The 24,967-nt window shown below is 41.1% G+C and overlaps 1 protein-coding gene across 2 annotated transcripts in view; it reads left to right on the forward strand.

The window, feature by feature from the left end:
- LOC143272904 (pregnancy-specific glycoprotein 22-like) overlaps window positions 1-16,775 on the forward strand; it is a 196,679-nt gene extending 179,904 nt beyond the window's left edge. Inside the window, exons 1-5 of one of the 2 annotated variants that reach the window (XM_076569763.1) lie at window positions 2,858-3,130; window positions 6,698-7,057; window positions 9,841-10,200; window positions 11,798-12,157; window positions 13,188-16,775. In XM_076569763.1, coding sequence (XP_076425878.1) covers window positions 3,067-3,130; window positions 6,698-7,057; window positions 9,841-10,200; window positions 11,798-12,157; window positions 13,188-13,459 — 1,416 coding nt within the window. In that variant the 5' untranslated portion in view covers window positions 2,858-3,066 and the 3' untranslated portion in view covers window positions 13,460-16,775. Of the gene's footprint in view, window positions 1-2,857; window positions 3,131-6,697; window positions 7,058-9,840; window positions 10,201-11,797; window positions 12,158-13,187 lie in introns of those variants that run through there. The other variant, XM_076569810.1, reaches the window with a different exon arrangement.
- Window positions 16,776-24,967: the final 8,192 nt, after the last annotated feature.

The following is a 24,967-nucleotide window of genomic DNA, read 5'->3' on the forward strand; positions in this document are numbered from 1 at the left end:
TAAATCAAGATCAGATGAACAATTTAGATAGACCGATAACCCCCCAAGGAAATAGAAGCAGTCATTAAAAATCACCCAACCAGCCGGGCGGTGGTGGCGCATGCCTTTAATCCCAGCACTCGGGAGGCAGAGCCAGGCGGATCTCTGTGAGTTCGAGGCCAGCCTGGGCTACCAAGTGAGTCCCAGGAAAGGCGCAAAGCTACACAGAGAAACCCTGTCTCGAAAAAGCAAAAAAAAAAAAAAAAAAAAAAAATCACCCAACCAAAGAAGCCCAGTTCCAAATGATTTTAGCACAGAATTCTACTAGGTTTTCAAATGAGAGTTAATACCAGTACTCCCCGTATTGTTCTACACGATAGAAACATAATGAACATTTCCAAATTCTTTTTATGAGGTCATAGTCATCCACATATGTAGCATGAATCTTAGAGGGTCTTATTAATAAAAACAAGCCCAGAGCCAGGTATTGGGGTGAATGCTGGAAGAACAGAGAAGCAGAACAAGCCACAACCAACTCAACCTTGGCAATTCCTCAGCTGATCCTGTTTTCTCAGACTCTCAGCCTCTGAGTCCTTACCCAAATGGATCTCAGCTGAACTGCTTCTTGAAAACCTGAAAGCTTAACCAGCCTAAAGCTTCTAGTTTCTGGTATTCACACCTTAAATACCTTTCTGCCTCATGCCATTACTTCCTGGGATTAAAGGCATGAGTCACCATGCTTGGCTCTTTCCAGTGTGGCCTTGAACTCACAAAGATCCATACAAATCTCTGCCTCTGGAATGCTAAGATTAAAGGCGTGTGTGCCACCATTTTCTGGCCTCTATATCAAGTGGCTGTTCTGTTCTCTGACCCCAGATAAGTTTATTAGGGTGCACAATATTCTGGGGAACACAATACCACCACACACATACCCAAACCACATAAAGTCTCAACAAAGAAAGAGAATTGCAGGCCTGTTTCCTTCAGGAACATAGATGCAAAAATACTCAACAAAAACTCACAGACAGTATCCAGGGACCCATCGAAAATATCATCCAACATGTGCTTCATCTTCTAGTGTGCTTCATTATTTAGTGTGCATCTTCGTCATCTAGTGTGCTTTATCCCAGAGAAGCTGGGATGGCTCAATACATAAAAATCTTTCAATGTAGCCCACCATAGAAAAAAAAAACTGAAGGAAAAAATCTACATGATCATATCATTTTATGCTAAAAAGCCTTTGAAAAAATCCAAAACTCCTTCATGACAAATGTCTTGGAACGTACAGGGATACAAGGGACATATCTAAACATAATAAAGGCACTATACAGCAAACCAATAGCAAACATCAAATCAAGTGGAGAGAAATCCAAAGCAATTCCACTAAAATCCTGGACAAGACAAGGTTGTCCACTCTCACCATATATATTCAATGGAGTACTTGGAGTTTTAGCTAGAGCAATAAGACAACTGAAAGAAGTGGGGGGGATATAAACTGGAAAGGAAGAACTGAAAGTATGACTGTTTCCAGATGACATGATTGTATACATAACTCAACCCAAAAATTATGCCAGGGAACCCCTAGAGCTGATAATCACCTTTAGTGATGTGGTGAGTTACAAAATTAACTAAAAAAAATCAGTGGCCCTTCTATATACAAATGATAAATAGACTACAAAAAAAGACCAAGGCTAAAACACACTTCAGAGTATGCACAAATAATAGAAAATAATTTAGTGTAACACTAATCAAGTGTGATGGTTTGAAAGAAAATGGATCCCAAAGGAGCCAGTTGTGTCCTATTCTTTTACTCTCAAGAGAAATGTCCTAGGACTTTCCTCTGTGGTTTCCTGAGCAAAAGGTTCTTCCTGAGAATGCCATTCCTCTGGATTCACATTACATCCAACGTTAGTCCAGGGCTTCTCAGGACAAATCTCAAACCCTACAGTAGAAGTAATTGGGAATCCCAAAGCGCACAATGATCAGGACGACAGGCCCTGCATCCCCCCTGTGCCTAACTTATCGGGGAATTTCACATTTGGCTTCTTGACCATGATTGCTGTAGCCCTAGAAATGACATTGCAGTTCTCCTAGTCCAGGGGGTGATATCAGGGCACATGCCCAAATCTCCAAATATTGTTTCTCTGAGCCACAACCGAGCAGACTACTTTTCATCTCTGTCTCAATCAACCTTAGCTCCCTCCCTAAACCTTGCTCTGACCTTCTGACTCCATCCATTGTCAGAATATTTTTCTGCATGGGAAGCATAAAAGTCTCCTTCCCTCTGGTATCTCTCATAGGGGAAGACAAGATTACCATTAGGGAACCATTTAGGAAAGGGTAAAGGTGATGCAGGAAGATCAGTGAGGACTTGTGCATACCCAACACACAATGCTATAATATTGCCTTGAAACCCTCCATAGGAACGTGGAGCCCACAGTCCTTTAAAGGACACACAGGTTACCTCTTCTCCAACACTGGACATATGAAACTCCTCACACAACTGCTCCTGTGCCTCTCTCCTGGATCATTAATTTGACTGGTGACATTAGTGATAAAGGATTGATCTTCATTTCTAGTCATCACTCAGCTGATCTCTTTCTAGCCCTCATAGACATTTCTGTCACCTCCCTGCAGGGATTAAGTAAATACCACCCTCCCAGAGCATTGAGAATACAGGGTAGACTGGGTGTTCAGCTGGGTTTCTGTGTCACAAGGACACATAGGAATGACTGAAATTCCCTCTTTGGTGCTGACAGACCTAAGGCAAGGACACAGAAGGTGTCAGCTCTGGGATGAGCTATTGTTCTCTGAGGGCATGGGGATGCTTATCAGCCTTGTTGCACAATGCACTGATTGGAGGAGAAACATAAATGGAAGTTGAGAGGGATGCTGGGCAGCACTAAGAGTAGAAGGGATTGAGCAGTGTGTTGAACTCAAACTCCATCACTTACCACCAATTGGATTCTGGAAAGTGCTTCTGTCTGAGAAGAATCTCAGCTCAGAAGTAAGAACAGCAAAGCCTGAGTTCTGTGTTGGAGCTGAGGCTCTTCTCCTTGGAGGGAGGACATCACAGTGAGAATATTGATGGAGAAATCCTCTGTGCTTCTCTGGAAGGGCTGCAGCCCCTGGCAGGGGCTTCTGATGACAGGTAAGGGCACCCATTCTCAGATTGTATTGGGAGGGGAACTCAAAAAGCAGTCTGGAGTCTCCTATGAGTACAGAAGCCCAAGATTAGACTCAAGGTTTCTGTTTGCACATATGTGGCAGAAAGCACAGTGAGGGAGAGAGTCTCAGCAGCCTGGACCTCTGAGAGGATGGGAGGCAATGTGAGGAAAAGAAAAGCCTCAAATACTTCATATTCACAGTGAATTACTTTGGCTGAATTGTGACTGAAGATAAGAACAACTGAAGACAGCTTTTCCCAACCATGATAGCCTGACTCTCCAAACAGAAAGCCAACAGGGGAGGGTTAGCAACATGTCTCAGTGTGAAGATATGATGACCTGAAACCAATCCTTAGCTCCCACATAGTAGATAGAAATAACAGATACCTTCAGGCTCTACTATGTCCTCCACATAGGTGCTGTGGCATGCACCTACACATGCACACCCTGACACATGTCTCCACACAGATTTGTGGCATACATCTTCATATGTGTACAAGGAGACACGAGCCTTCACAAATGCACATATATATTTTCATAAGTAAATTAAAAACCATTTATACCACACTTGAATATAATTATTGTCATAAGCTCCAAATCTAGGAACTATGAAGAGAAATCCATAGATACATATTCCCTCTTCCTTCCTTTTCTTCTTTTTTCTGGTGTTTTTTTTTTTTTTTTTTTGGTTTTTGGTTTTTGAAGACAGGGTTTCTCTGTGCAGCGTTGTGTCTTTCCCGGAACTCACTCTGTAGCCCAAGCTGGCCACGAAAACTCAGAGATCTGACTGGCTCTGCCTCCCAAGTACTGGGATTAAAGGTGTGCACCACCACCATCTGGCTTTTTTTTTGGTCCTTTTTTTCTTTATCCACTTGTGTCTGAGTCTTTTCAAGGAACTAAACCTTCCAAAAATGTCAGACTAATCCTGCCCTTACAAACCCCTGGTTCTGCCAGGCATTGGTGGTGCATGTCTTTAATCCCAGCATGCAAGAGGCAGACGCAGATGGAGCTCTTGAGTTTAAGGCCAGCCTGGCCTACAGAGCAAGTTCCAGGAGAGCCATGGCTACACAGAGAAGCCCTATCTCACAAACAAAACAAAACAAAACAAAAACAAAAACAAACAAACCAGAACTAAAACTAAAACACAAACAAACAAATGAACAAAAAGCCTTGGGTCTAGTGGATGTGAGGTCAGTATATCTGAAAGATGAAGCCATGGGTTTACTAGAATCACAAAGAGAATGCTATGGGCCAAAGGAATATGTATAAAACTCAGCTGGTTATGGCAAAGCCATTACCTGAAGGGATCAAGGAATTCCTTGTGAGAAAGCCAAATTCCAAGGAACTTTTGGTGTTATTTGGCTTGTTATGTATCAGCTGTCCTTGGTTATGAAAATCATATGTGCCTTCATAGTTTTCCCAATTGATTTTTTCCTAAGAATTGCTAACAGTGTGGACTGATCACTATTTGGACATATATGTTTGAGGCTTTTGGAGAACAACCTCAGGAAAGACTTCCTTCCCTCAGGCCCATCCATTTCTTCTCATTTTAGTGTTGGAATCAGATATCTCCCTTAGCCACATTCAAGAACTAACAGGAATAACTGTTGCAGGAATTTTAAAAGTTCTTATTAATAAAATCAAACCCAAGGCGAGTTATTGGGGTCCATGCTGGTAGATCAGAGAGACAGAACAAGCCACAGCTATCTCGCCTTGCCGGATCCTCAGCTGGTCTTGTCTCCTCAGACTGGAGGCCTCTGAGTCCTCATCCGGAATGGGTCTCAGCTGAAAAGCCTGAAGCTTAACCAGCCACATGCTTAACCAGCCAAAAGCTTCTAGTTTCTGGTCCTCACGCCTTATATATCTTTTTGCTTTCTACCACCACTCCCTGGGATTAAAGGCTGGCTTTCTGGGATTAAAGGCGTGTCACCATGCTTGGCTGTTTCCAATGTGGCCTTGAACTCACAGAGATCCAGAGGGATTTCTATCTCTGGAATGCTAGGATTAAAGGTGTGAGTGCCACCATTTTCTAGCCTTTGTATCTAGTGGCTGTCTGTTCTCTGACCCCAGATAAGTTTATTAAGGTACACAATATTTTGGGGAACACAATACCACCACATCTCCTCTCTTTTTGTCTAAAATTAAAGAAAGCTTATAACTAATACAAGAAAAACTATCTAATAAGTTTATACAATATATACAGACAAAAATTACATTAATGATGTCTAGTCCATTAACATTTGACAGATTCAGATAAAAACTCCATTATATATATTAACAATGTCCTGTCCAGTAACATCTGATAAACTTAGACCAAAAAATTTTCATTACTTATCTTATTTAAAAGTAGATTCCATAATCTCCCTTTTTATCTTATATCCATATTCACTCTTTTTTCTTTTCATAATAGATTCAGTAGTCTACCTTTTGACATTTTTATATCTTCCCCCTTTTTCTTCAGTGTAGATTCAGTGATCTACCTATTTATCCTATTATTTCTTTACCTTTTTTCTCAGATGGAGGAAAGTACCTTATTCAGAGATACCTCTGTGCTCTCTAAGAACAGACTTAAGTGTCCAGACTACCTACCTATTTGAGAAGGCCTGGTAGATGTGCCAATTAAACTTAACTCCCTCCTTTTCCAAATCTTACCTCTAGTTCCAGATCTCCCTTTAACTATCACCAGAGGCATCTAGCTGTACATAGGTTGCCTAGCAACTGAGCACACTTTCCCCACCCTGCAGAAAAACACCAGATAGCTTAGACAGATAGGAACCACAAGAAAAAAGAAGGCAGTTTTATTTTCTCCCATTGACCTAGTAACTTATAGATTCTTAACATTGTCTACCAATCATGTTTAAGACTATAGTTGAGCACATAAGATCTCTCTTCTTAGATATTACCCAAATTTAGCCTTTAGTTAATTCATTTCCCCATTAGTCACTTTCCTTTTGGGTTGCAAATGATGATTAACAATTACTGCCCGTCTTTGTGATTCTTATCATTCCTCCATTTGACCCTAGAAGCCTGGCTTTGCATTGCCAAGGGATTACTTCTTGTAAGTGAATATATACCAGGACTCCCAGGACAAGGGAGGATGGAGAAGAAGATTTGGATGAATAAACTATTGGACTAAGAGCTCGGTGTACTGAGATTCCATTTCCCAAAAATAGTCCTCACTGTTTGTAGTTTTTTCTCCCAAGCCCCTGGGAAGTATAATGTTAAGCTGGTCCTTCTAATATTACACAAGAAGAGAATAGAGAAAACAATCAGAAAGTGAGAACTCTCCAGAGGAGGCATTCATAAAGGCATTGCTCCTCACACCAAATACTCTACATTAGGAGGGATATGAGACCCTAAGAGGGGATTAAGGCAGATACTGGAGCAGGGAATTCCTAAGAGAGTTAATGACACACTCAGACACTCCAAGTCAATGGAAGTCATGTTGCTCATGTCTACAATGGAGGGTGGGCACACCCCTACTCACATACCTAAGCTGAGTGATGATCACATCTGTTTAATATTGGTGGTTTTCTTCAATTCCCTTCTAGCCTGCCTTTTAACCTCCTGGCACCTGTCCACCACTGCCCATGTGAGCACTAAAACAGTGCCACCCCAAGTGGCTGAAGGAGAAAACGTCCTTTTTGATGTTCATGGTCTTCCAGAGAATATTATAGGCTTTGCCTGGTTCAAAGAGCTAAGAAATATGAAAAAAGCAATTGCAGTATATGGAATGCACATCAATTTAAGTGCACCAGGGCCTGTGCACAGTGGTAGAGAAACATTATATCGCAATGGATCCATGCTGCTTGAAAAAGTCACCAAGAAGGACATAGGATTTTATACCCTGCGGACCTATGACAGAAATGTAAAAATCGTATCAACAACATCCACGTACCTCCATGTGGACAGTAAGTGATTCTTTGCAAACTCTGTGTGCTGGGTCAGGTTCAATTCACTGTACACAGACAGGAGAGTGCTCTGTGCCTACTTTCCCTATGCATTGTGGCCCCCTGTTGGGGTTCAGCATTTAGTGCAGGACATTTATGGTATAGAATAATGATAATAGATCAGAATCCTACATTTGGCTTCATCTTGCACACAGTTGGATGCATGGTGGGTAACTGAGCTAAGAATATTAGCCTTTGTCTAGACTGTAGGGATTCTTACCAGGAATGTTTCCTTGGGAAAGTCCCTGATGGAAGCAACAGTGTGCCTGGTTGAGGAAAACATGGGATCCTCCTAGAGATGTGAGCACCAGGATTTTCCTAGAGATGTGTGACTCCAGATCTCTGTCCCAGACTCAACTCCAGGTGTCCTTGAGAAACATTTTGTTCATGAGATTTTGACTCCATAATGGCAGGAAACACTGCTCTTGTGATGTGTGGAACCAGACAGTACATGGTCATGAGAACCTTGGTTGGGCTACATCCTTTGGCCATCTTCTTCAGAGAGTCAGCAGGGGAGCATAGCTCAACAGGTTTCCAGGCCATTAATTAACTGTCCTCATTGGGCATATGAGATTTCACATGAAGTTTATGGTCCTCAAGGAGAGGGACTGAGGACACCGGTTCTACTGAAGTACTTGTCCTCTGAGTCCAACTCGGGTTATTCTCTCTTGCAGGAAAATGACTAAGTTGATCTGACAGCTTCACAGACATAAGCTGTTTTTCCCCTGGTGATCACCAGGGATGTCATCAGGACACACAATGAACTTGCAGAAGATTATTTGCTTGAACCATGAACTTACCTAGTAGCCTGATTCCACCCTCATTTTCATAGACCTGGAAATCATGGCTACAGCATTCAGAGATCTACCAGCTGCTTAATGTGTCAGGAGTTCATTTTATGCTTTCCACTTTATGTGTTTCCTTGGGAAATACATGATATTAAAAGGGAATCAACTAGATAGAGATCCAAGGCATCTCAGAAAGACCATGGAGCACATGGGCAGACCCATTACACAGCTCAGCAAATGGAGGAATTGAGAGCATGGTCTTGAAAATCGTGCACAAGGATGAAGAAGCTCACAGCCTCTTTCTAGAAATCAGGTCACCTCCTTCCACACCCAAGATGTGAGACTCCTGACATCTCTTGGGACTTTGACCTCAGTAAGATCCCAATCTGATGGAGACTCCAGTGAGAATAGATTTGTTCTTTTGCCTACACATTACTCACCTGGTCCCTTTGGAGCATCAAAGACAGTTTTATCACCTTCCAGCTAGGAACAAATTCCATGTTTCCAGAGAATTAAAAACACAGAGCAGACTGGGTGCCCAGCTGGGTTTCTTTGTCACACAGTTGTGCAGATTTTCCCCTTTGTGTGCTGACAAACCTAGGCCAGGACACAGCAGAGTGCAGTTCCAGAGTCAGCTGCTACCTCATGTCACAGGGATGGTCATTCCGCTTGACTCACTCTGTGTTCTAGAGACAGAAACATAGAGAGAGAATGGGAAACATGGGGCAGTACTGAAACTGGAGGGGCAGAGCAGTGTTTGGAACACAGTCTCACCCTCGACCCATCAGACTCTGGGAGGTGCTCCTTCCTGGGAAGAAGCTCAGCTCAGATGGGGGAAGGACAGCAGAGCTTGGTAGTACTGGAGCAGTGCTGGAGCAGAATTACCTCAGAGGGATGACAAATCAGTGTCTTGAGACAATGGAGGCCCCTCTGTACTCCTGTGCAAAGGATGCACCACATCTCAGTGTTTTCTGCTCAGAGATGAGGAGATCAAAAGTTGACCATGTGTGAGAGGAGAGGACTGACATACTCTCTGGAGTCTCATTGTTTAAGTGGGAGAGAGGCTCACCCTTAGGATACTCTCTTTGAATATTAAACAGTAAAGGTAAGGGAGACATTTTTCTAACAAAAAGTTAGGAAGCGTCACCACAATATTCTAATGCTCTCAGCTTGATGGCTCAAATAAAAAATCAAGCTGGTCTGGATAACTAACATTGTCCAATGGATATAGAAATTTGCTTCATTGTCTAGCAAGCTGAAGCCAATAAACAGAAGTCCTCTGACCTCCACTTAAGTACTGTGTTAGCCCCCCACACACACACTAGACTAACCCTTACACTAATTACACACATGTATAATATGTAAGCAAGTAGAAAAAAACAAAGCAAATAGAATGGTCAAATACTGTATTCCTAAACCTATGAGTTTCTTAAATCCATTGGCATACAGGGTTCTGGGACATCATTCCTTCAGTCAGTCTCCACATGTATCTGAGTTATTTTCCCAGGTAGCATTTTAAAGCAAATGCAAGACAAATCATGGTTCTTATGATGCCCCAGTTCCACTGAATGTGAAGTAAGGAAAGCTAGATGGTGGATTCAGGCCACAAGAGGAACAGAACAGCAACAACAAAAGTCAGTGAGTGAAGACATAGGATCTATAGGGAAGAGGTCAGGCAGGTATCACCAACACCAGTCCAGTGTAAATGTGAGCAGGGATCTGATAGCAGTAAGCTGAGGCAATGTTCACAACTGAAGAGAGAGACACATATCAGAAATGAAAAGTATGGGGAAATTGACAGAGTGAAAGTTATGTGCAGACCTCCACCAAGTAGGATAAGGTGACACTCATCCACAAACCTTGATGAGCAATGGACACAGCTGCTCAGGATACAGGAACTCATCTTAGTCAAACACAAAATTCCCAATTTAGATGGACCTCTCTCTTCCTTTTTAGCTTTCCTTTGGAACTGTGGACGTGTTTCCACCTCTTCCCAGCCCACTATTGAATCAGTGCCGCCCATTGTTGCTGAGGGGGGAAGTGTTCTTCTACTCATTCACAATCTTCCGGAGAATCTTCAAGCCTTTGTCTGGTTCAGAGGAATGAATGTGTTCTGGGAACATGAGGTTGCCCGATACAGAAAAGATGAGAAATCAATTATAACTGGGCCTGCATACAGTGGCAGAGAGGTGTTGAACAGGGATGGATCCCTGCTGCTTCACAATGTCACTGGGAAAGATGCCGGATTGTACACTCTACGAATTCTGTGTACAGATTTGAAAAGTGAAGAAACTCATGTGCAACTCCAGGTGAACAGTAAGTGATTCCCTGTGACTCTTCAGGGCTGGGTGGGGCTTAGATACACAGGACTGTCATGGCTGGCCTGGCCTCCCTCCTTTCTGTACTGTGTCCCCATGGGGAGGTTTGAGCACTTAATGCAGGACACACTGGTAGAGACAAATGGCCATAGGTCATCTTTCATCTTCTGACTCCACCTTGATGGAAAGTAACTCAACCTAAGATGTCAGAGTCAGCCCAGGCTCTTGGGGCTCTAGACTAGGGATCCCTGAACCCTGTCATCTTTCCAAGGCCAGAATAAAGTGTCCAAAGGGGTGCTTTCCCAGTGTTTAACTCTTCCTCTCAAAATCGATAGTAAACAATGATTTTCAGTCATCCACGTCAAAATGGGATGTGTATTAGCTTCAAATAGAGTGTCAAATAAAATCCAGGACCTGGTAGAGAGTCCATGGAGGAGTGATGCCTACTGTCTTGCTTCTCATGGCTTGTTCAAGCTGCTATTTTATATCACTTAGGACTATTAGTCCAGGGGTAGAAATGCTTGCAGTGGTCTGAACCCTTTCACATCAATCCCCTATTTTAAAAATATGCTATAGTCTTGCCCACAGGCCAATCTGGTGGTGGCATTTTTAACTGAGACCTTGTCTTTCAAAACAACTCTAGTTATATCAAGTTGAGGTAAAACCATCTAGCCTAGTACCCAAGCCTTTTAAAGACCTTAGCTTGTCCTGAGGGTCAGAATGCACCCAGGCCTCATCGAGTTCCAGTCCTGAGGGCTGCCAGTCAGAGAAGCAAGAACACTTATTGGGAGATTTCAGATGTTGAGTGGAGCTACAAAGGAAATTGACAAAAACCTATAAAGTGAAAATCCCGGGCCTGTTGAGTTCAGGGTCTCAAGCCATCATCTCAAACCCAAGTGTGCATGAGTGTGTGCAGCATCTGACTGAGGGCAGTAAGGGAACAGCCATGAAGACACCCGAAGGATGAGTTCTGTCCTGAGGAAATGGCACTTTTAAGGGCACAGATGGAATGGAGCAGGACATGTTGCTGACCTTCATTAAGTTAGATAGACACACTCACACCTGCAGCTCTAGGCTGAGTGACAAATGATAGGAATTCCAACCATGCCCCATGGTTGTGCATGCCTAGCGGGACGCTTAGTCATCTCCACCTGGTCATTTCTGGGTCATAAGTCCTGTGTGACCCAGGCCCCATGGTTACATGGTCACGAACCCATGCAGACATGACTGCATGATCTCTGCATGTGAGCCTGTGTGTGCAGGTGCATCCTGGCCTTTATAAGGTGGCGCCATGGTCCCTGCTCTCTCTCTCTCTCTCTCTCTCTCTCTCTCTCTCTCTCTCTCTCTCTCTCTCTCTCTCTACCTCTCTGTGCCTCTCTTTCTGTTTCCTCTCTGCCAGGCCTGGCTTCTCCATCCTATCCCCTCTTCTTTCTAATAAATTCCATTCTAACTCTGGTAGCCATGACTCTTCTGCTGAACAACCAGTGTCATTTCATCCTTTCAACAAACCCACCTGCTCATGATGGGGGTCACTATCTTTTCACCGAGGACAATGATCCCCATGTAATGACTTTTGTTTCTCATTTCCCTTCCAGCCCCCCTTTCTCCGTGCTGTAACCCTCTCAACTCTTCCCAGCTCATGATCCAACCAGTGCCTCGGTATGCTACTGAAGGGGAAAGTGTTCTTCTCCAAGTTCACAATCTTCCAAAAGATCTGCAAGCCTTTACCTGGTACAAGTCAATATATAAGCTCCCATATTTTGAAATTGTAGAAGAGAGCATAGTCTTGAATACTGTTACCTGGGGTGATCATTATAGCGGAAGAGAGACTGTGTATTCCAATGGATCCCTGCTGCTCCAGGACATCACTGAGAATGATGCAGGAATATACACACTGGAAATTTTGAAAAGTGATTCCAAAGTTGAAAACGCATATGTGGAATTCCATGTAAACAGTAAGTAACCCTCTATTGCCTCCAGCTGCTGGTTCTGGCTTATCCTGCTTCATACAGTGAACTGTCATGACTGGGCTGTGCCTGTTCTCTTCCCTACTGCATTGTGTCCCCCCAGTAGGGTTTGGGCACTTACTGCAGGACACACATGGGGTAGAAAAACAACAATATGTCAGAATCCCTCACCTGCCTTTACCTGCACAGAGGAGAATGTATTCTGGATAACTCAGTGCAAGGGTGTCAGCCTCAGTATCAGCTCTCATTGTGCACACAGCCTCAAGAGAGACTCTGTGCTAGTCAGGCAGACAGTGAACAAGGAAAGCATGGGATTCTCACAGAGAGAACCAGGAAGATCTGACTCTAAAACTTTGCTCTTGGCTGTACTCTAGGTTACACTTGGGAGATTTTTGTGACTCTCTGTCATGAATTACTATTAGAACTGACAGGGAACAAGGCTTTATTTACTTCCAAAATCCCTTAGAGTGTAGACCCAGCTACACACTGCCATGACCACTGTAGTTAGGTAGGTCATTTCTCTATCTCCTTCTCTTGATTCTCAGTGGCTAGGTGCCGAGGCCACTAGCCTCTTGCTCTAATGGGCTTTTGAGACTTCACAGGAAGGTCAAGGCACCAAGGTAAGAAACAGAGGAGGCAACTACTCCAGATTCTGCCTTCTCCTCAGGGGTCCAGCCTAGGGAATTCTCTTCTGTAGGTAATAGTAACAGATGCTGGTCATGTCAGCAGCTCCCCATCCCAAGGTCAGACCATTGTGGAAAACTAAGCGTAACTCATGGACAGGGAAATGATCAGGCACTATGTGTCCTATTTACAGGGAAACTGAGACACAGGATACAGTGCCTTAATCAGGGTTGCAGAATCGCTAGGTAGCAGATCCAAAGCACAAGATATGTCTATGGTCACAGCTCCAAACTATGCCCCCTTGGAGGCTGTATTAAGTATCAACTAAAGAAGGGATTGTTGAACTCTCTGGACTATTATCATTTGGAACTCTCCTCTGTTTTTTTTTTCACAGAGAATGTGGCACAGCCTTTTGTGCGCATTACTAACAGTGTAGTCTCATCAAACAGAGCTGTGATCTTAAACTGTGTTTCTCCTGACACTGATATCTCCATCCGTTGGTTCTTCAATAACCGGAGTCTGCGGCTCTCAAGAAGGATGACTCTGTCACCAACAAAGTGTGGACTCAGAATATATCCTCTACGGACGGAGAACTTTGGCAAGTATAAGTGTAAGGTCTCCAACCGAGTCAGTTCAAAGACCAGTCTCCCAGTCCAGCTTTGGTGATGAATGAGTGACCTCTCCTCTCATTCTACAGTAGCATGCTAGCATTTCTTTATCAATGGAGTACTAAATGGGGGAAAGTTATACAGTGAAATTGATCAGTTATCATTCAGGTATAGCCAGCATAGTGACTCACACCTATGATCCTGGGATACGTATGTGTACAAGGACAGGCCATGATTTAAAGTGAAACTATGTCTCCAAAGGCCTCTGGAGGAGGCTTTGTCCTGGAGGAGGTGGGAATGGGGAGGTAGGCTGGGGTGAAGGGGAGTGGGGCTGGAGGGGGGAGAACAAGGGAATCCGTGGCTTATATGTAGAACTGAATTGTATTGTAAAATAAAATAAATTTTTTTTAAAAAAGGAAAATAAAGACAACAATATGGTAAACAGAAATGAAAAGGAGTTAAGAGCTTAGATTGTGGTACAAATATAGCTAACCATTAGAATTCTTGAGAACTATTTTCAGGAGCTGCCAAACTTTTGGATGTTCTGAGTCTGCTGTGAAAATGATGATGGAATGTTTGCAAAGATAAATAACATCCTCTCCTATGGTGAAATACATTTGATATTTAACTAATTCACTAATTTGACTAAGTCCGATGCTGCCTGGATAGCAGTCATCCATGGGAAGCAAAGAAGAGTGACAGGAGAAGGGTCTGCCTGTGTTTCACTGTGGACATAGCTGGTTTCTAAACAGCTTTGATCCACAGTTTGTTTTATGTAAAGACGTAAAGTTATTCACATAGGGACAGATCATATTGTTTTCATCCTGAGAGTGGCATTTGCACTAGGACCTTGCACATGATTACTTTTTCCGTCATTATGTATTTCTTTCCTCTTTTATTCTCCTCTCATATATTACATCCCTACCACAGTTTCTCTTCCCTAACCTCTTACCTCCCCTTTCCCTCAGAGCTACTCCTCTTCTGTTTCCCTTCAAAAAATGAGCAGGCCTCCTAGGGATAAACCACAAATGACATAACCAGTTATATTAGACTTGCCATAATGTCTCACACCAGTGCTGGGCAAGGCAATCCAGTACGAAGAAAAGCTGACAAAGTAATAAAATATCCCCCATTCCCACTGGTAGATGTTCCACAATAATACCCAGATACATTACCATTACTTATGTGCAGAAGATCTAGCTCAGATCCACACAGGGTCTGTGATTATTACCTTAGTCTCTGTAATTCTCTTTAAGCCCTCCTTAATTGATTCTGTGTTCCATGTTTTCAAGGTGTCATTGGCCCCTTTGGTACTTGCAATCCATTTTCCCCCTCTTCTGTGGGGTGGCCCTGACATTGCCGAGTGTTTGGCTGTGTGTCTCTGTATCTGCTCCTATCAATTGCTGCATGATACCTCCAATGACAGTTAAGCTGGGTACTGATCTATGAATGTAACAGAATATCATTAATAATCATTTCACTTAAAAATTTCCAGGCATGTTTGATTCTATAATGAATTTCTGGATTGTCCAGCCTCTGAGTCCTAGCCATCCAGGCAGTGTCAGGTGTGGGCTTCCTCTTGTGTCATGGGCTTCAAGTTGGACCAGTCAGTGGTTGGCCACTCCCACATGTACTGTTCCATCATTGTCAGGGATTCTGTGTTTTGTGAGTTAGTGTTCAATCAAAGATCAAATTTTTAGGCCTGAGTATGTGATAGGAGGAAGGTCCAGCCTCTGATAAACTTAACCTTGAAAAGCTATACAAAGATATATTTATTGATTGTGGCATAAAATTGCTTTGGAGGGGTAAACAGGTTCCTCATAAAAAAGTCCCTCATATAATCTATATGTTTTTTGAAGGAAAACATCATACCCTTGCTACTTTAGTCCTTACTGTGAACTGTTTGCAGTACCCAATAATCCAAGGCCTTCAGGTGTGCCAGAAGTATCTTATGACCAAAATAGTGAAAAGATTGCAAAGCTGCTTCAGAAAAAACCAACTGTATAAATGACAGAAAACAATCATTGATTTCCAACAAGATTTCTTCAAAGTTAAAGCACATTTAGAAAACAACTATTTTGTTCTAATATTCACCCTTGAAACAGTGACTCTGCTAGATTCCTATAACATTTCCTCCTTTTAAGATGTATTAATTATGTTGATGATTATGCAGCCACACAGTGAAGGCAGTCTTTGTTCTCAGAGTCTTATGCAGATAAGTCAGAATATGTTTGAAAGCCAATAAAATTATTACAGCAAAAACAAGTATAACAATAATTAGGATAACGAATCTATTAAAATGATCCATAGGATTAAATGAAGCTATCACGGCCACAAGACTTTCCATAACGTCCACCCCAAATGCATCCAACAACTTATTTGAAAGATTTCCTTGTTGTAAATAATAAATCATTTGAGAAGAATTGGGATGACTCAAAAAATGAATTTTAACCTTTTCCCAATCATTCTTGCTTTCATTAAACCTTAAAGGTGTAATAATATAATAAGATGTAATATTCCAACAACGTTTTACTTTAATTTGCTTTTACAAAGTCTTTAACTGATCTCCCAAAAATAACACAACTTGTCCCAGGTCAGCTGTTTCATTAACTATCTCATGATCTATTTTATTCTGTTGAGCCTAAACTTCTGCAAAATGCTGATGACAATTTTAAACAAATTTAGCAACGCGAGTTTCTTTATGAAGGGCCAATCCAGCAGTTGCAACAATAGCATTCAATGTAATTAATTCCAATAACCAAAGCAATAAAGAAACCAATCATCTGATAGATTTTTCTTAATATTCTTTCAGCAAGTTTCTGGACTATGATTGGCACAGGTGATTCTTGTCATGGCCCTGACAACTTCACTGGTACTTAGACTGCTAGCATTGCTTTAAGAATATATAAATGTTCAGAACTGATATCCCATGACATACTAACATTAACACATGTATGGGGAGTACAGAATTCACACATGATACTATAGCTATTCAAGTAACATTGTAAAGGCCTTTCAGTAATACATAAGCTAATGGTACACATGCTACAGAGATTACTAAAGGGCAAAGTATACTTACCATGATTAATGTTTAACTTTCCTTTTCATATTTTAAAGGATATCAGGCATGTGCCAATTTCCATAAATTAATCTGAATTGAATTGTCAAATTCCAACATAGGATGTGACATACCAAGTTGATGTCATTGGATAGGTTCATTAACAAGAGAGCTAATTTCCACAGTTCCATTCAAACTAAACCACTGCCATCTTAATTCTGAAAGAGAATATTTTCCTGGAGGGAAGCTGTAAGGGCTACAATTAATGGCATCTCTGTGGGAGATATTAATAAATAATCAAGATTTCTCACTTTTACATTGTTGTCAATGTGCACAGTCAAATTCTTTGTAACCCACAAATTACAAAACAACAGATTTATATATAGGAGAGCTACTGATTTTTTTTTAGTTAATCGTGTATCCTGCCAGTTGAGAAAGAAATTGGAGAAACATCATCCTTTACAATAGCCACAAATAATATAAAAGATCTTGGGGTAATTCTAGCCAAACAAGTAAAGGATCTATATGACAACTCTGAGTCTTTGAAGAAAGAAATTGAAGAATATATCAGAAAATGGAAAGATCTTTCATGTTAATGAATAGGTAAGATTAACATAGTAAAAATTGCAAACTTACCAAAAGCAATCTACATATTGAAGGCAATCTACATCAATTCCCAACACAATTCTTCAGTGACCTCAAAGAACAATACTCACTCAAGTTCATATGAAAAAATAAGAAACAATACTGTACAGTAAAGGAACTTCTGGAGGTTTTACCACTTCTGATGTCAAGCTCTGCTATAGAGCTATAGTAATAAAAAGACCAACACTTTTTATGATGGTGAGATATATCTGTTCCTGGCAACAACAATCTACTTTAGAATAAATGATGGGTACCCAAAAACCTCCATATGGAGTTTTCTTTCAATATGGGAAAGCTAGCCACTGGGGAAGCAGCTTCCCTTTCCTTGATGGTTGACAATATGCTGCCCAAACTGGGCAAGCCAGACACAAAAGAAACTGACTGCCAAACTTTGGTAAGACAGGGTAAGGTAGTCCTTCAAAATTCCTGCTTCACAGAAAAGTCTGTCAGATATTCTAGTCCTGTAGGCTGAAGATGAATGCCCCAATGTTACAGAGAAACCTTGGGTGATGACTAGGCACCCAGCTATCCCTGTCATTTTTATAGTTTCCGATATTGCTTGCTCTGATATTGGACCCTGCAACCTGATAGGAGCAAAAGAGTCCCATGAACAGACACAAGAGTCAGCTACCCACCTGTTCCCAGAGTCAGGACTTTAATAAAATTCTAACCTAACAGCTACAATATATATGCAGAGGACCTGCTGCTGACTCATGTAGCCCTGTGCATGCTGATTCAGTCTCTGTAAGTTCATATGTGACTTGCTTAGTTGATTCACAGGGCCTTGTACTTCTGGGGTCCTCCATTCCCTCTGGCTCTTACACTCTGCATCCTCTTCTGAGGGGGGGGGTTCCTGGAGTTCAGAGGGGATAGATTTGAAGGAGACATCCCACTAAGACTCTCCACATAATGACTGGCTGTGGGTCTTTGCATCATTTTTCTTCCCATCTGTTGCCATAGTAGCTTTTCTGATGATGACAGGGTAAGGAAATCATCTATGAGTACAGCTGATTCTACCTGGATCAGATGCAGAAACCTCGTCTCTGAGGTCTAGACCTACTAGTACCTAAAGGTTCTATGCAAGCTGACAACAATGGATAACAATGAATTTTCCTAACCAGTTGTAATGGCTGCAAACCTCAGCAATGACCAGCATGGCAAGACATTCCTAAAAATGTAATAATGGCAGCTATTCCTTGAAGGTAAACAACAACTTTCTAAATGAACTTAAGGCTACTCAATAGGAGGAAAATCATTCCTGGTACTGGAATCTTCTCAACTGTGCAAAGATGGTGATTTTACAGATCCTAAAGCAGAACCTACAATGGCCACTTTCCTAAATCAGCATAATCTCAAGGTTCATTCTAAGTACACATCCATATTCCCACAGATAAGTATAGATCTTGCCCTACATTAAAGAAGCTTCCCCCCCCTTTGTAAAGAGACCACCACAGAAATCCATACCTGATCCAAATGCAGAAAATAATGGATAGTGTAATGGTTTGTATGAGTGGCTCTCAAGGCCTCATGTGTTTGAATGTTTGGCCCATAGGAATTGGTACTACTAGGAAGTGTGGCCTTGATGGAGTAGGTGTGAACTCTTTGGAGGAAACCTGAGGTAGAGGCAGGCTTGAAGGTCTTGTATGGTCAAGCTACTCCCATTATGCTGTACAGTCTCCTTCTGCTGCCTGAAGATCAAGATGTAGAACTCTCAGCTACTTCTCTAGCACCATGCCTGCCTTCATGCCTCCATGCTTTCTGCTGTGATATAATGGACTAAATAACTGAAACTGTAAATATGTCCAATTTCAATGTTTTCTTTTATAAGAGTTTCCATGGTCACAGTTTCTCTTCACAGCAATATAACCCTAACTACAACAGACACCATTGGATTGCCAGACTCAACTGATCTATGAATAATACAACACCCTTGTATGAAGTTCAGGGCACATGTCAGAAGAGAAGGTGGAAAGACTGTAAGAGGTAGAGAACCAAGATGTCTATTGTGAGATTGTATCTTCTATATATTAAAGGGAAGCTGCCCCCAAGAAATCTCAACCACATAATTTCCTAAACACAACCTGAAAAATGACACCAATTGACATGCCACAAACATACATGGGGAAATATCAAGAGACTCCACTCTTAAATGAAGAGATCCAGAAAATTAAAGAGTATCATGAGAATGAGAATCAATATTCTTCAGGGATGAGCCTCTAAAAGGTTATCCAATTGAACATTGTACGTCATAAAAACATATACATGGGCAACAATAAATGGACCTAGCAGATAGTATTTATAAATTTATTACTTTGTATGTAATTATATATGATAATAATTATAAAAAATTCATGAAGTTGAGAGGACTTGGGAACCATGAGAGGAGGTAGAGTGGGAGAGGAGTGAAAAGAATGTAAATACAATATGCATGTAGAAAATTCTTAAGAAGTACTTTCAAAAGCTTTAAAAATAAGAGTGGAAATAAGAGAGAGAGAGAGTTAGGGAGAATGAGAGAATGAAAAATAGTTTCCATGAGAGTGATTATGGAGGGAAGTTGAGGAGCCTCTTCACATAATACCCCATTTCTGGGTAACATCATTGAGCAGTCTTCTCCTGATCCCCAGAACAAAGAAAAATCTGATATTTTATAACATTTTAGGGGTGGTGGAGAGTTTCACATCATGTGATGTAGTTCAGTGTAGTGTAAATGACAAGGAGCATGGAGGAGCCAGGTATTATAAACTGAGAGTAGTCAGGTCACAGCACAGACAGCTCCAACACTCTGTCCTAGAGTGAGATGCAGGAGATGTGGCATGATTAAGGCTATAGGAACCTGGCCTAAAGCTACAGGCCTGTGTCCTAACACAAAAGTAAGGTGAGAATGCATTGACAATGGATAAAAGGAGGGGATCTCAGAGAATAGCTGGAATTTCCTAAGATAAGAGCTTGACATTGACTCAGTGCTTTTGCTTATAGAGTACAGAGAGAGAGGACCAGGGCACAAAAATTCAGTAACAGGAAACTCTTGGTGAAAAAGTCATTGTAAAAGGTTGGGGAACAAGATTGTTCCTGATTCAAAGTTAATCACCATTGGCCATTATGTTTTGAAGACTAATGTTCCCAACTGTGACAGGGCTACTCTTCAAATAAAAATAAGACTAGGGTGGCTACTGAGGTTGCTCAGTGGGTAGATCACTTGCTGCCAAGGCTGACATGCTACGTCAATCCTCAGATCCCACATGGTGAAGAGAGAGAATCAAGTCCCTCATTTCTTCTAACTTCCACAACTGTACCATCGCATTTTCCCATGCATAGAGTAGGAAATTAGAAAGAGGGGGTTGGAGATGGCTCAGTGGTTAAGTGAACATTTTGTTCTCCCGGAGGACTGAGTTCAGATCCCAGTACATGTGCTAGATGGCTTCACAACCTACATTTTGTAACTCTAGCTCCAGAGAATTTCTCAAAGACTCAGAAGGTTTCTGCACACACTTGGTACAAAAGCACACCCATACATAAAAGTAAAACAAACCTTATAAAAATAAAATAAGAAAAAGATGACCCAGGGACTCAGAAAAAACAATTATGTATGGCATGCCCCACCCACAAATGCTCTTGAGTTTGAACAGAAACTTAATGTAGTTGGGTGTGGGGTGCCATCCCTCATTCCCACATTTCCCCAGACGTCTCTTGAGTAGAAGCAGCAGGAACTATTAGATAGAATGATACAGGGGAGGGAAACGGATGGGATAAATGGATAGCCTTGAGAGGGCCTGGATCCTAATCCATTGGGCCTCAACTGTCTCTGCTTTAGGGTATTTAAAGGGGTGCCAAAGGGTGGAACAAAACACCTCCTTGCAGCACAGCCAAGTGCAAACCATCTCAAACACCTGCACTCAAGCTTGTGGTCCAATCATCCTCTCTAAGCAGATCTGCTGGGTAAAGCCCAAATGTGCCCCAACAGGTCCTGCTTTCTTAAAATATATATAAAAAACAACTCTCAAGAGCCCACCAGTGCCAATTGAACTGAGATGAGTCTTTGCCTCATACCCAAACACCCCAGCTTCTAGATTTGGGGCCAGAGGTACAACCCTGTGCCCCCACACAACTATCCACTGCAGTCCCAGTTTCAGGCCAGTAGGCAGACATCCTGCAGACAGGTCAGACTGCCACCATCCCCTACCAGATCCTGTAATGCACAAGCCCTACCTTTCCCAAACTCCATCCACTTCCCCAAACTGCAGTTGTTCCCTGAGGCAGACCCAACCAGTGCCGATTGGACTAAGAGGATGGCCTTTGTCCTAATAGCCAAACACCCCAGCCTCTAGGTGTTGGGCCCAGGGGCACAAACTTGAGCCTGACACCACCACTGCAGTCCCAGTTTCAGGCCAGAAGACAGACATCCTGCAGACAGGTTGAACTACCACCATCCCCCACCAGACCCTGTAACAGATAAGTCCCACCCATCCCAAACCCCACAACCATCCAAGATTACACCAGTGCCAACTGGACTAAGAACTGCTCCCTGCGATAAAGAGTCCATCAGCACCAATTAGACCAAGAGCCCTGACTAGACCAAGAGCTCTCACTGGACCAAAAGTATCAATCAGATCAAGAGAGGTTCCCTCAGACACATACAACACTTGCACCAAGTGCAGAAACAGATGGGTAGATGCCAGTGCAAAAATAAAATCAACAACATAAAAACAAATATGGCTCCATCAGAACCTACATCAGCAGAACTGAACATCCCAATGAAGAAGAAACAGAAGAAATCAACCTTAAAAATGACTTTATGAAGATGATAGAGGTCTTTAAAGAGGAAATAAAAATTCGGTTAAAGAAATTGAGAAAAATGCAAAGAAAACATTGGAAGAAATCAGTAAATCTCTTAAAGAATGCCAAGAGAAAGCAATGAAACAGGTGAGGAAAACAGTTCAAGACTTAAAAACTGAAATCAAGACAATAAAAAAGACACAAACTGAGGGAATTGGAAGTGGAAAATCTGAGTAAATGAACAGGAACTACAGATGTAAGCATAACCATCAGAATGCAAGAGATGAAAGAAAAGATCACTGTTGTTGAAGATTTGATAGAGGAAATATATTCATCAGTCAAAGAAAACACTAAAGCCAAAAAAGTCATAACACAAAATGTTCAGGAAATCTGGGACACCATGAAAAGACCAAACCTAAGAATAATAGGAATAAAAGAAAAAGAAGAAGAAGAAGAAGAAGAAGAAGAAGAAGAAGAAGAAGAAGAAGAAGAAGAAGAAGAAGATTACCAACTCAAAAGCACAGAAAATATATTCAACAAAATCATAGAAGAAAATGTTTCCAATATAAAGAAGGAATTGCCTATAAAGATACATGAGGGTTACAGAACACCAAATAGACTGGATCCAAAATAAAAAGTCCCCTTGCCACATAATAATCAAACCACTAAATATACAGAATAAAGAAAAAAATGTTAAGAGCTGCAAGGGAAAAAAGCCAAGTAACACATAAAGGCAGACCCATAAGAATTACACCTGATTTCTCAATGGAGACTCCAAAAGCCAGAAGGTCCTGGACAGACATTATGCAGACACAAAGAGACCATGGATGCCAACTCAGACTATTATACCCAGCAAAACTCTCAATCACCATAGACAAAGTAAACAAAATATTCCATGATAAAATCAGATTTAAACAATATCTTTCCACTAATCCAGTTATACAGAAAGTACTAGAAGGAAAAATTCAACCTAAAATGTTAGATACTCCCGTGAAACCACAGGCAGTAGATAGTCCCACAGCAGCAAATACCAAAGAAGGAAAACACACAACACTACTACCAAAAATAACAGGAATTAACAGTCACTGATCATTAATATTCATTAATGTCAATGGTCTCAATTCAACTATAAAAAGACACAGGCTAACAAAAACAAGATCCATTCTCATGCTGTATACAAGAAACACACCTCATTTTCAAAGACAGATACTACCTCAGAGTAAAAGGCAGGGGAAAAAACTTTCCAATGAAATGGACTTAAGAAGCAAGCTGGTGTAGTTATCCTAATATCTAATAAAATAGACTTCAAAATAAAATCAATTGAAAGAGATCAGGAAGGACATTACAGATTTATCACAGGGAAAAGCTGACAAGATGAAGTCTCAATTCTGAACATTTATGCTCCAAATACAAGGGCACCCACATTTGTTAAACAAACATTACAAAAGTTAAGTCACATATCAAACCCCATACACTAGTAGTGGGAGACTTCAACACCCCACTCTCACCAATGGACAGCTCTTCCAGACAGAAATTTAACAGAGAAATAATGGAACTAATACACATTATGATTCAAATGGATTTAATAGATATCTACAGAATATTACACCGTAACACAAAAGAATATACCTTCTTCTCAGGACCCCATGAAACCTTCTCTAAAATCGACCACATACTCAGTCACAAAGCAAATCTTAATAGATACAAAAAAACATGGAATAACCTTATGTATCTTACCAGACAACCATGGCTTAAAGTTAGATTTCAAAAATAACAAAACTACAAAAAGCCTACAATCTCATGAAAACTGAATAACACATCTGAATCACCAATGGGTCTAGGAAGAAATAAATAAAGAAATTAAAGATTTCCTCAAATTCATTGAAAAAATGTACAACACACCCAAATTTATGGGACACTATAAAAGCAGTGCTAAGAGGAAAATTCATAGCACTAAATTCCCACATAAAGAAGATAGAGAAATTTCATACTAGAGACTTAACAGCACACCTGAAAGTTTTAGAACAAAAATAAGCACATTCATCAAGGAGAAACAGATGCCAGGAAATAATCACATTGAGGGCTGAAATCAATAAACTAGAAACAAAGAGAACAATACAAAGAATCAATGAAATGAAGAGTTGGTTCTTTGAGAAAATAAATAAGATAGTCAAGCCCTTAAACAAATTAACCAAAAGACAGAGAGAGAACATACAAACTAACAAAATCAGAAATGAAAAGGGAGACATAACAACAGACAACAAAGAAATCTAGAGAGTCATCAGGTCATACTTCAAAAACCTGTATTCCACAAAATTAGAAAACCTGAAAGAAATGAGCAGCTTTCTGGATAGGTACCACATACCAAAGTTAAATCAAGACCAGATAAACTATTTTAAAAATAAAACAATAACCCCAAAGAAATAGAAACAGTCATTAAAAGTCTCCTAAACAAAAAGCCTAGGACCAGATGGTTTCAGTGCAGGATTTTACCAGATTTTCAAAGAACAGCTAATACCAATACTCTTCAAATTGTTCCACACAATAAAAACAGAGGCACATTAACAAACTTTTTTATGAGGCTACAATTAACCTGATACCCAAAGAGCTGCAAAAAAGAAAGAGAATTACAGACTAAACTCCCTCATGAATATTGATGCAAAAATACTCAATAAAATGCTGGTAAACCAAATCCAAGAAAACATCAAGACATTATCCACCATGACCAAAGAGGCTTCATCCCAGGGATGCAAGGATGGTTCAACATATGAAAACCTGTTGATGTAATGCACCATATAAACAAACTGAAAGAAAAAACACATGATCATCTCATTAGATGCTTGCCCTGGCCAGATGGGTCCTCAACGGGAACCTAAAGGGAGGGCCAGAGAATGAGAGGGACAAGAGACACAAAGAATGAGAACAAGTCAGGACGTCTGATCAAGCTCCAAAATTTTATATTTCTCTCAAGTTATATATAGGTAGGCAAAAGGGGTTGCAAGCAGGAAGGGACTTAGTAATGGGGGTTGCAAGCAGGAAGGGACTTAACTATGAGCTGTTTGGCCAGCAGGGAATGTTGTTCTGAGAGTT

Source organism: Peromyscus maniculatus, chromosome 1 (assembly GCF_049852395.1).
Source record: "Peromyscus maniculatus bairdii isolate BWxNUB_F1_BW_parent chromosome 1, HU_Pman_BW_mat_3.1, whole genome shotgun sequence".
Lineage (NCBI taxonomy): Eukaryota > Metazoa > Chordata > Mammalia > Rodentia > Cricetidae > Peromyscus > Peromyscus maniculatus.